The sequence below is a fragment of the Episyrphus balteatus genome, chromosome 2, assembly GCF_945859705.1.
Source record: "Episyrphus balteatus chromosome 2, idEpiBalt1.1, whole genome shotgun sequence".
NCBI classification, from domain to species: domain Eukaryota; kingdom Metazoa; phylum Arthropoda; class Insecta; order Diptera; family Syrphidae; genus Episyrphus; species Episyrphus balteatus.
This window is the reverse complement of record NC_079135.1, coordinates 29505911-29518979: the sequence shown is the minus strand read 5'-3', so window position 1 is coordinate 29518979 and position 13069 is coordinate 29505911. Positions and strand designations below refer to the sequence as shown.

The 13069-nt window shown below is 30.9% G+C and overlaps 1 protein-coding gene across 2 annotated transcripts in view; it reads right to left on the bottom strand.

Moving 5' to 3' along the window:
• Positions 1-13069, bottom strand: part of LOC129910916 (DDB1- and CUL4-associated factor 8) — a 144958-nt gene extending 131889 nt beyond the window's left edge. The window contains exons 1-7 of one of the 2 annotated variants that reach the window (XM_055988516.1): positions 12494-13069; positions 11977-12409; positions 5635-6001; positions 2783-3297; positions 2581-2726; positions 2361-2505; positions 33-125 (exon numbers count right to left, since the gene is read on the bottom strand). In XM_055988516.1, the coding sequence (XP_055844491.1) occupies positions 33-125; positions 2361-2505; positions 2581-2726; positions 2783-3297; positions 5635-6001; positions 11977-12409; positions 12494-12579 (1785 nt within the window). In that variant the 5' untranslated portion in view covers positions 12580-13069. The remainder of the gene's footprint in view (positions 1-32; positions 126-2360; positions 2506-2580; positions 2727-2782; positions 3298-5634; positions 6002-11976; positions 12410-12493) is intronic. The other variant, XM_055988514.1, reaches the window with a different exon arrangement.

The window sequence follows — 13069 nt, the reverse complement described above, 5'->3', positions numbered from 1 at the left end:
TCGAGAAGCGATTAGAAGAAGCTAAGATTTACGGTTTCACTATTTGGTGCCCATATTTTAATATTCCAATCCAATCCAGATGTAGCAAGTACTGGTATTGAGGGATGTGGTTCCAAGCAATTTACCTTAAATGAGAAGTTAAAATTAATTAATTAATAGATAGTTTAAAATCTTATAATAGATTAAAAACTAATTTATATTAAATTATCCTTTTTTTTACAAAAACTCCAATTCTTCTCCATTCCTCTATAAATAAGAGGGGAGGTCAAAATTTACATTGCTGAGAATGCCAAAAAAGTGGGTCTATTAGGTAATTCTATCTGTCTGTCTTCTCAAGCTACATTAAAGCGATTTACTTTAGATTTGGAAGTTAAGGGTTTTGGGTTATTCCCTAGAACGGAAATTGATTTTTTTAGGACCGAGTTAAAGGTACCTGCCATATGACTAAAATGAATTGAAAAACGACATTAACGATTTTGATAAAAAAAATTTATTTCTGATCTCCTCTAATCAACTAAACTAATCAACCGATTTAAACGAAAATTTTTTTATGAAAGAAATTTTAAAGTCGATTGAAGGACTCGGCTGATAATGGTAGTCAAAGTGTTCTTATTTTTTGTTTTTTGGGAAAATTTTAAGAATTTTGGTGTGAAAATCTAAAAACCTAGATAAAAAATTAGTTTTTTTTTATATTGGAGATTGTAATTGAACTATGTATTGGCATTACGATTATTCCCTCTTTTCTTTTTCATTTAATATTGCAAATTTTGAAGATGTTTGGAAAGATGTTTTTGCCTCAATCAATATGAAATTAATAAGTATAAACTAGGTTTGATATGCACAAAATGAGGATAAAAAACGTTCATACTTTACAATTTTTCAAGTAAAAGAATTTACTATTTTTTATGCATATGACCAAATTTCTTGACTCTGAATTGAGTTACGAACTTATAATGTACGAAATTACAAACTTATAAAGTTACTGACTTATAATGTTTTTCCTTGTTGCCACAGATTTATGTCGTTTTCGATTGGTTTCACTCAAGGATTCACTCATTCTGAAATCCAATTTAATATCTGTAGTGGTGAATAATCAAATACAAATTTTTTCGACTAGGAAATTTCGTTTGGCGTTTAATTATTTATATATTATCTACTGATTTTGAGTGAATTCTGTTTTGAAATCAAGAAGAGAATTTCTATTCTGAGAAGCGTTCTGCCTGTCATATCCGTGTGAATAAAACACTTTCAGAAGGCCTCTGAATGATTCCGGACGCTTCCGGACAGCCAATCGAAAACGACATTAGTAATAACATCAGCTGCTAATTTTTTGCCTATTTGAGATTGAGTGATTTTTATTTTTAAAAAATTACTTTTTTTCAGGACCGAATTTATTAATTTTTATTCATTTAAGGCTAACACTCGATTTTTTTTATTATTGTATCCTTAAACATCCAATTGATGTATGGTCTTTATTAAAATGCTTTATAAAAATAATAATTCTCTCTCAAATTGAAATAACTTTGAAATAACCGGCAGACGGCTTATAAGCCATGCTTGTATATCTTTTATTTAATTATAAGTTTGTATCTTTTCTTTGAAAAAATAAAGATTAATAATAATAATAATAATGATGTATGGTCTTGTGGTGCATACAAAAGAACAAATAGAAAATTTGAGATTTTTTATTCAGTGGGCGTAGCAAACTTCCAATTTAACATAACTGTTTAAAATAGCTTTTTTAATAAAAAACAACTAAAAATATGATAAAAAGAAAAACAAGGTATGCTCGCCATATCTCCCTCAATATTAATTCTCAACTACATTGGCTCAAAAATTTAAAAAGTACAAAAGTGAAAATTTTCAAACGTAATTCTTTACAGTTTTTCCGATTGGAAAATTAAAAAAAAAAAAAACTGATGCAGAAAACAAACTCGATTCTCAAACTCGGAGATGGCAAATACGTCATCACTTTTCCAAAATGGAGATATGGTGTTTACTTCTGTTCTATGAGCATACCTTCTTTTCTGTTTATCATGTCCTAAAAAAACTATTGAAACTATTAAATCATATAAAAATCTATAAATTAGTGTTTTCGCTCTTTTTTAATAACACTTTTTTTCTCATCGATTGTTAAACCCTTAATATTTTAAACAAAACCCTTTTATTAATCGTAAAAAAGTTATTTTTTAATTTAATGTTAAATATTTTGTGAGCTTTTGCCCCTAAAGCCCATTAAATATCTGTCATTTAATTAATGAAATGAATACAAATCAAATCTGATAATGTTTCCTGAACGTGCACATAATATTCGGAAATTAACTTGCTTTAAGGAGCAATGGATATGTTTATGTACTTACCACTCCAGAATTATCACCTTCCATGAAATTCAAAATGGCTTCTGTGTTTTTATCCCAAAAGAATATATTCCCACAATCACTGCCACTGATCACATATTCAGAGTTTGGCCCAAAGAAATTAACTCCTTTGATAGTTTTATGATTGCTAAAAAACAAAAAAAATTTAAATCATCACTTTATTTTATGAGAACAAAAAACAAAAAAAATAAAAAAAACTTACTAATGACCCCTGTAACGATGTTCATATGATCCAGGTGTATAAAATTTGCTATTAAACAAATATATATCATCATCGCTGTACGAGGCTAAAATCTCAGATCCATTATTATTGTAAACACAACATGTTATATGTGGTGTAATAGTTTGCTATAAAAAAAGGAATTATTTCATTAATGATAGATGGGAGCATGATGTTAACTTACATCATCTATTCTCTGAGGACACATTTTATGAAGAGTCTTGCTCATATTCCTTTTGTCATAAACCCTCACATAGCTATCATTGCCACACACACAAATCTCTGGATCGAACGGATGATGAGCTATACTATAGAGTGGAACTTTCTTTCTATCCTCTTTGACAGTCTTGAGACGATTCACCGGTGATTTACGCAAATCACAGCAAACAATTTTACCATCCTCTCCAGCACTCAAGATCACAAATGGATTTTGTGGACATAAAACTAACTTATGGACAGCCGAACTATGTTTATATAAAGCTCGAGTTTTTATTTTACCGCCACTTGGTGGAATAATGGCAGCACGCACCTGACCATCACGACTTGTCGACACAATATTCATGCATCCGTTCATTTCTATGAATTTGGTTTGGAAAATATTCGCCTGATGACCAGATTTGTATGAGAATTTTGTTTTATTCATTGCCCAATCCCAGACTATAACTCGCATATCATCGGAACCAGTACATAGTAGATTTCCTATAAAAAGTTTCGAAATGATAAAAAATATATAAAAACAAACCAAGAAATGGTGTCCACTATTTTTTTAAAATAAAATTCCCTGACTTTCCATTACCAATTTATAAATTTTCCCTCATCAAAACAAAAAATCGTTAATTATTCTGAAAATTTATAACCGATACCAATCGAGGAAAACATTTTGTTATCATTTTCATTCTCACGTTTGAAATAAGGGAAACATTCCGAGGAAAATTTGTATTCATGATAGCCCATGAAAAACATGAAGAACACACATACGACATACCCCAATATCAAGGATCTGTCTCTTTCCGTTCTTGTTTGAGTTTTGTTTTATGACAAATTAACATTTTGTCCGTTCAGAGACAGTTAAAAAAGTGTTTAGAAACGGATAAATGGATGTTTTTACGCGATTTTTTCTTTTTTAATTAAACTATTTAAAGGTAGAGGAATGTATTTTTTTTCTTTGCGCCACTCTAATATTTTCGGGAACTGAAAATAGAATTTTTTGTTGTTCAATCAATCACCTAAAACCTAAATTTAAAAAAAATTCAATGTCCCGTTTTCGAAAAAAACGATTTTTCAAAACCAAAAATTATTTTTTGATTTAATTTACAACTTTATTAGTGCTTTTGTAAAAAAAATTTCGTTGAAATTAAGCAAATCTTTTGGGAGAAAATCAAATCTAAAAATCGGTTCTATGGGACGTACCGATAATAACGATTTTTGAAAAAACACGTTTTTCGTCAAAAAATAGACATTGTTTAAAAACTTATGCTTGAATTTTTTGATCAAAATCGTAGGAGACGTTTTAGAGAAAATGAAACTTTCCCAAAATTGGTATATGACAGTTGCCGGTATTTTTGGTAAAAAAAAAAAAATTAATTTCAAAATCCCTCTGTACAGTATCTAAAACTGCTACATACCAAGTTTGAAGTAAATCGACGTATCCGTTTAGACTGTAGCTCATTATACAGGGGTCGAATCACGGCATACGTTCGTTAACGTATGGCCGCTATATGTCCCTATCTTTTTCTACTGATTTAACAGAGACGACAACAGTCAAAATGTTAACGTATGATCGTAATCGTGTACCGTGATTCGACCCCTGACCGACGGTGTGACTGACAGACGGACTTTCGAGACCCACTTTTTTCACATTGGGCACGTTCAAAGAGCTAACATAAAGCTATCGGATACCTTTTTGTTGTTGTAAACCATGTTAAAAATTAGCAAGGAAACGAACCATTTTCTGTCAAAAAATAATCTGAAGGTATCCCAGAATTTCTGGTATACCTCAGGTATCAAAGTGATCAGCTGATATACATTTGGCTTTTTTTTATTTTGATTACTTTTCGGGCGATTATTCAGCTTCAAAATAAATAAAAATTGCAAGAAATAAAGTCAAAGCGATTGTGCAAGTACTTCTCAACAATAAAAAAAATGTAATTTGCTCAAAAGAAAAAGTTTCCTCTTCTCAATATTTACATATTTTTTTAGTAGCTGCTTGGGCAAGCTATCTGGATACCTCTTTGTTCAAAAAGATATTCCAGATACGGGTATCCCAGATAGCCTATCCGATAGGTGTTTGAACGTGCCCATTCTCTATCATCGTAATGTCATGTTTGATTGTTATCTCAACTATTTTTTTAACGAATACATAACTTGATATTATAGTGATGGGAACTATCGATTAAAAACTATCGATAATTGTAAAATATTCATTCATTCGATAGTTTTAAATCATTCATTCATTCATTTAGTAACTATTTTCATTCGAATAGTTTTTTCATTCGATAGTTTTTTAATCGATAGTTTTTTCATTCGAATAGTTTTTTAATTCAATAATTTTTTCATTGGAATAGTTTTTTATACGATAGTTTTTTTATACGATAGTTTTTTCATTCGAATACTTTTTTTATTCGATAGTTTTTTCATGCAAATAGTATTTTATATGATAGTTTTTTCATTCGAATAGTTTTTTTTTAAATAACTGAATATTTATTAGTTTTTATTCGATAGTTAATTCAATGGTTTTTATTCGGTAGTTAATCCGATAGTTTTTATTCGATAGAATATTCGATGGTTTATTCGATAGTTTTCATTCGAATGAATAAATGAATGAATGAAATATTCCATAGTTCAAATCATTGAGTTACTAACTATCGATAGTTCAAATCATTCAATAGTTCCCATCACTACTTGATATAGTAACCCTGATTGCAAGTAAAAATAATAAAGAAAAAAAGTCCCTGATCGCTTTCCAAATTTCCTGACCAAATTTTATTCCTCGACTTTCCCGTTTAGCGGACACCATGCAAGAGGAGAACTCCTTACCTGATCGATTGAAATTCAAGCAATTTACACATCCACTATGCTTGTGCATAGAATGCAAGAGTTTTATTTTTTCAACGACATGTCGAGATCCATAGAATCTCGACTGGAAGGTATTAGTGATCCCTCCGTGAATAGATCGACGTCCATCACCCGAGAGACCATGCTCTCGGTGCATCACCTGTGATGCCACGTTCCAAGCGTATGTAGGCTTGGGCTTATTCATTATTTCATTAAAAGCCTGATCATCCACTTCATCCCCAGTAGCAGCCTCATCATTACTACTGGCGAAGTCTTCATAATTATTGGTGTCGGAGTCACTTGTAATTGATGAATCCAGAGAGAATTCTGGAGCACTTGTATGGACCAGCTGAAGGAAAATACAAAAAATATTGACAGAAAAAAAACAAAACGAATTCAAACGGTCTAGGGCCCAATTTCATAAAACTAAACTAATAATTTATTTGTGAATTAACTTGTAGCTTGTACATTATAAGCAAATATCTGTTTTATAAAAAATTCCAATATACTAATAACTACAAGTATCGTAGACTTGTAACTATGTTCAAGCAAAAATTCAAATGTGGCGAATGTTTCTGCTTCATAAAAGTATTTGCTGAAAAATTTATTACGGATAGACTAGTAACTGCTTGCTTTTTGGTATTGTGAAATGTGTAGAATTCAGGTAAATATTAACGTGAGCTTTAAATTTGATTATTGGCAGGGTCACTGTCTAGTAGGGTGTGTCACTTTTGTATGGCCGAAAAAAAGTACCCTAATTTTGCAATTTAATAGTGGTGAAAAGTCTTATTAGGGTCTAAGGTTTAATAATATGCACAAAAATATTATAATATCGTTCGTCTTTGGCTCGCTCAAATCGGTTGAAGTTGTTAGGAAAAAAACGATTTTATATGAAAAAATGATTTTTTTTCTTCGCATATTATTTCGCAGCTTCCTTACTAAGTATTGAACACTTAGTAAGGAAGCTGCGAAATATAAGCTTAAAAGGTTTTTCTTATAAAGATATATATATTTGTTTTTGTATTCAAACGGCGTAAATAAAAAAAAAAACATATTTCAAAAATCTCTAAAAATTCAAATTTCTTCGATTTCTTCCTATATTTTGAGCGAGCCAAAGATATTAATTAAAATGAAAATTGTAAACGCAGGATTTATTTTTGATAAGTAATGCAACTTTTAAAAGCTATTACATTTAAAAATTCCATACTTAGCATTTTGACACAACCTACTGTCTAGTGACAGATAGTCTTGGCCTTGAAATGTGTGTGTATTCATCTCCCTGCAATTAGCACTCAAGATATGAGCTTTTCAGTGTATTTATTCTGCATTTAACTTAACTTTTTGATATATTAGTAATTATTCATCTTGGTGCCAGCCATTTTTAAGGAATCTCAATTACTTCAAAATACTGCGTTGTTATTGCATTTAAATTTCCATATGCCCTCCCTATAGAGACTACAAGACTTGGACATCTCAAACATACAATTTAAAGATCTTTCCAAAAATACAAATACCTAATTTTATAAATGCAATAAATTTACGAGTAATTTGCACTTAATTTCAAGTCGATAAGTTCATAAGTTTTTGAGTTACGTTGCACGGCGCGGATTCGAGAAAAATGCGTTTAAATTTATCGTTACCTTCTGCGTTAGATTGTGGTGTGCATGGGTTTGGGGACTATCTACGAACTTTTGATGTTTCATATAACGCTAAGACCACTGAAAACAAATTTTTTTAAGCACATAATGCAAAAAATTCTCCAGGGATTTCCCCCTTAAGCGGAAAAACAATTAAGATTAAATTTAGTTATTTTTCCTTATAGATTAATGTACCTATAGATAAATCTCTCATTTACTTGAACACTGTCATAACTAAAAAAACTGTTTTTTTAGGAAACGAGTTTTAAAATTAGAATCGATCTATAATCCAGTCAAATAAGGGTTTAACCTCGGAATGAATGCTAATAGAAATTTTTTTTGCTCAAAGCCTTCGTTTTGGCATTCTATAACATACCTCAAAAGTCTAGAAAAATCTCATGTCCGCAAGTCGCGATTTTGAAGGTCAAAGCGCGAAATGGGGGTTTTCAAAATTAGCAAAAAAGACGATGGTATTATATACACATATGATACATGACTTCGAGGTATTTTTTAATGCTGATGCCAAAAAATCTAAAATCAAGACAATCTGATGTCTCTGAAAAAAGTTATACCTGTTTTTCATCTGTCAACCGATATTATTATAACAGTTGCTAACTTACTACCGAAAAACCCTTAAAAATTATGGTAGAGGAACCAAATTTTGCATCAGAAAACCTAAATGATTGAAAAAATGCAGACCTAAATTCACTATCGGCAAGCGAATGCACCAAAAGTGAAATGCAGAAAGTGAAAGAAAGGAATTTGCTTAAAGAAACCGGGATCGGGTCAAAATTCTGGCTTCAAAATTCTGCTTTTCAAAATTCTGCTTTTTTAACGAAAATTCTGTTTTTCAAAATTCTGCTTTTTTTCTATTCTGCTTTTCAAAATTCTGCTTTTTAAAATTCTGCTTTTCAAAATTCTGCCAGCATAATACTTGAACAAAAAAAATTCTGCCAATTCTGCTTTTTTTGTATGGCATATGCGCTGACTAAAGAAAACTACACCTCATTAATGTAATTCAACATTGGTACTTTCCTAAATTTTTTTTGAGTAAGTGTCGCAAATATTTTTAAAATGCAAAGACTGACTTTCTTGCAAATAAAATCTATAACTTATTGGAACAGATGTTGTTTGCTACAAGATATTCCTTTTCTTATTCAAATTTTTGAATATTCATCTTTATTTGACAAATAAAAAATTTGAATTATTTTCAGAAATGTTTAGGTAGTATTAAAAACCTTTTCTCAATATTTTCAAATTTATTCATTTATAAAACAAAAATTAATATGCACTCAAAGAATGCAAATTATGTAGGTAAGTTATCAAATAAGCAGATCATTTTTCAAGAAGATGATTTTACAGAATTTAGCAAAAAATTAAAAAAGGGTTTGGAAAATGTTAAAAAGCGCGCGCTTTTTAACATTTTCCAAACCCTTTTTTAATTTTTTGCAGAATTTTGAAAAACAGAATTATGAAAAGCAGAATTTTGAAAAACAGAATTTTGAAAAACAGAATTTTGAAAAGCAGAATTTTGAAAGCAGAATTTTGTAAAGCAGAATTTTGAAAGCAGAATTTTGACAAAAGAATTTTGACCCCGGCAGAATTTTGACCCCAACCCTAAAGAAACCATTAGTTATGCTGACCACTAAGATTTTGCGATATCAAAAATTTCTAATTCAAATCTTTGAGAAAAATATTATTTTTGAAAAAAAAGTAAATGCATATACCTACTTAAGATGATAAAACATGGAGTTTTAAAATTGCATAAGTTTTGCATGTGATGTTTTGCAGGGATTTAGATCCCTGAGCCCCCTCTCAATACGCTACGGCTAGTTATATCGTCGCCGTAAAGCAAAATTGTTCTAAGTCACAAAAACCAAATTTTACAGGGGACAATTTTTAAGTTTCAAATTGGTTTAAAGCGACAATTTTCTGTTTGTTTGCCATTCAAGTTATGTTTTTTATAAAGTTTGTTCTTTTCTCTTGAATAAAATATACAAGTTTACCTCATTAGTAGTTGCATACTATTTTTAAATATTTTTTAAAGTTAAAAAACATAAAATTGGACATAGAACAATTCCTATACAAGTACGTTTTTTCCTTAATTAAAAAGTGGACTTAGAACAAAATATGATGGGACTTAGAACAATCAAGAATACTCGGGCTCATATTCAAAAGGCTACTTCCCTGTTTTTATTGTTCTATGTCCCATTAAATTGTATTTCTTTTTTTCGTTTCCTGAACAATTTTAAAAATGTCCCTTAAAACATTCTTACCGGAATGTATCGATAAATATAAAAATATCAACAAATTAATTAATTTATTAAATAGACTTTCCCTTTGTTGTTTTCTCGATACAAATAAATAAAAAAACAACAAAAAATACCCTTATTGTACCTACTACAGAAAACAAAACTACATTCCAGACTCTCGTGCATTACTTTTTTTCTCACGAGATTTGATCTTATACATTAAAAAGATTAGATACAAAAGAAAACCGCCGCACGAGTTAACTACAAATTCATTATACACATTCATACTACAAATTCATCCAAGACGATGGAGATGGATAATGCAAAAATCTTATAGCCTTATATATTTCGGATGGAGTTGAGTTTGATGAATTTATTTGTCATTAATATGCACAGCGAGATTTCGTACGTGTTTATTTTTTAATTTTGTTTCTCAACGATCGATGAAGGAATTTTGAAAGAACAATTAGAAATAGTCCAGTGCGTTTATAATTTGACCCAGCAATTTGTACCACCCCCAAATTTTTTTTTGCTCATTCAATAGAGCATTGGCTGAATATCATTACCCTGATTTTTCGCACTTGCGAAATTCACCTTTCGGCCGCCATCTTGGATTTTAGTTTTTGTACCACCCCCAAATTTTTTTTTGCTCATTCAATAGAGCATTGGCTGAATATCATTACCCTGATTTTTCGCACTTGCGAAATTCACCTTTCGGCCGCCATCTTGGATTTTAGTTTTTGTTGAATATCTCGATTTCTATTTATCCTACATAAAAGTTGTATATACAAAAAAGGTAGGCAATTAAATTTCGGCGACCGAAAGGTGAATTTCGAAAGTGCGAAAAATCAGGGTAATGATATTCAGCCAATGCTCTATTGCAGGGATGGCGAACCTTTTGAGAGCCTCGTGCCATTTAAAAAAAAAATATTTATTTGAGGTGCCTTCTGTGTGCCATACAGTTTTGATCTAGTTTTTTTTGTGACCACTAGAAGCAAAAATAATTAATTTTAAACTACGCAGCGTTTTATTTGTAATAACACCTATTAATTTAAATTCGACAATAACAGATAATTATTGTAGTTCGTTTTAATAAAAAAAAAAAACAAAATTCCAGATTAGAGGCCACTTTTTGCAAAAAGTGGGAGATTTACAAAATTATTATTTCCTTATAGCGTTTTTTGTTTTTGAAAAAAAAAAAAACTACAAAAATTGTTTTTGGAACCAAAAAAATAAGCTTTCTGCATCATTGTTTCAAATTTTACGTTCGGAAAAACTGAGTTTGAAAAAAAATGAATTTGAAGTTTTTCACTTTTCAATTTTTAGATGTACCTCAACAAAATAAAACAAAGAAACAAAAAGTGAAAAGAAATATTGTAGTATGACTTCGCTTGTTGTGAACTCGATGCCAAGTAGTTTATATCAGGGCTACGTTTCGTCACTTTAAGCAAAATGCAGGTTGAACTGAAAGATAAAGTTGGAATCATCTGACAATATGCTTCTAATCTAATCTTTAATGTTATTCATTTGGACAAATTATGACTCACAGGCGTAAGTATGTGAAAATATTGTCAAGATCTCCAACTTTTCCAATTTCATGTTTCCATTAATTTGGAATAGTTCGTTGTATTGCCCTCCACCCTCTCTAGTTTTGATTGATTCCGACTCTTTCCTTGTTTCGACTAATTTTTGAGTCGATATCGGACAAATTCGTTCAGCTACATTTCAATTTCTTCAATTTCCTACCAGTAAAATTTAGACATGTTAAGTTTATCAAAGAATGTCGTATCAGGGTCCATAGTAGACCTAGCATTTCCGATAATTCTTTAATTTTTTGAAAACCTAATTACCTACTCATAAAAAACTGTTCAGTTAATTTTACTTCGTCTGGTTTTTCATGTAAATTCAATCCGTTCTTCAGAACGTGAGTATCTTCTTCTGAGAAAAAGAGATTTTTACAGTTTTACAAAATCTCATGAAAAATTTTACTGGAAAAATCGTTGAATGTCGCTCAAATGGCAATTGAATTACTTAATTGGTGGCGTGCCGGAAATATTTTATGGCGTGCCATTGGTTCGCCATCCCTGCTCTATTGAATGAGCAAAAAATGAACATCATAAATGCACTGGAATATGAATGTAATATGAATGTAGACTTTGTGATGTAGGTTTCATGGGTTGTGTAATTGTGCATATTTGTGCATATTAGACATTGTTCGTTGAAGGATTCTTCATTACACCAGGGTGTGCAATGCACACCTTGCACACCCTGACGAGACGCCACTGCTACAAAATAAATGAAAAATTTTATGAAACAGAAAACTATACAACTCCATACTATATTATTATTTGTGCTTGTTCTTCTAACTATAAGTCTACAAGTACAACACTAAATAGTTTTATGAAATAAGGCCCTGGGAAGGTAAATATACTTACATCCGATTCACTAGAAGCTTCATTGGGTTCGGATGGTGGCCTAGAACGTGGCCGACGTGTTGGCTCCCTCACAACCACTTCAGTCAACGAATCCAATGAAGACGAAGACGACGAAGTTATCATTCGACTTCGATAGTTACTGGGTCTAACACCCGACAAACGACGGCCACGTACACGAAATCGGACTTCTCCACTTGGACTAGTTCCATCCGAATCACCACCGCCGCCACCTTCACCATCTTGTGGCAATGTTGGCGGCGATGTTGGACTTGTTGTAACATCGACGACTTCAACATCATCTGTTTCAGTCCGTTCCCCGAAAGCAATGCCACTGTCGGCGATAATTTTATCGAGTGCCGCTTCAGCGGGATCCAATTCATCCAATTCAATTGATAAATTGGCATTTTCATTTTGTTGTGATTGGGAAGAAGTACTAACAAAAAAAAAAAAGGGTGTTTGTGTTATGCAATGGAAATGAGACTTTTTGAGCATTTTTAATAGAGAATATAGAATCTACCTTGGCAATGGTTGGTTATCATTCTCTTCAGTTTCATCAGATTTACGCCTTTTGCTTGTCCTAGTAGGACTTGTTTCCTTGTCCATTCTTTTACTCTGAACAAGTTTTTTCTTTTTTTCTTTTTATTCGGTAAATTTCTTGTTAACTAGAGACCACAACGGGTATTTGGCAAATAAAAAGAATAAATAGTTTTTATATTCTTTTTTTTTACTTAATTTGATTGTTTTTTTGTTGGAAAAAAAATAATTTTAATTAGAAAATCAATTTGCAACAAAAAATAGCAATCGGACATTTTCTTTCAAATTTTTCCTCAAAAATCTTGAAATGTCATTACGAGGTAAACTACTTTTCTTTTTTGAGGAAATTTTTGTTATATCAAAGCAAAGTTATTAGGAGATTTTGGTATTTTAATTCGATTTTAATTAAATTGTTTTTATTTTAACAACACAAAAATGTTATTATAAACTTTTTGTTTTTGCAAAAAAAAGACAACGAAAAAGAAAATTTTGTTCGTCGTTCGTAGCAGGAGGATTTTTTTTTTATTTTGATTTTTGTGGTTGTTCTACTGTTAAAAGA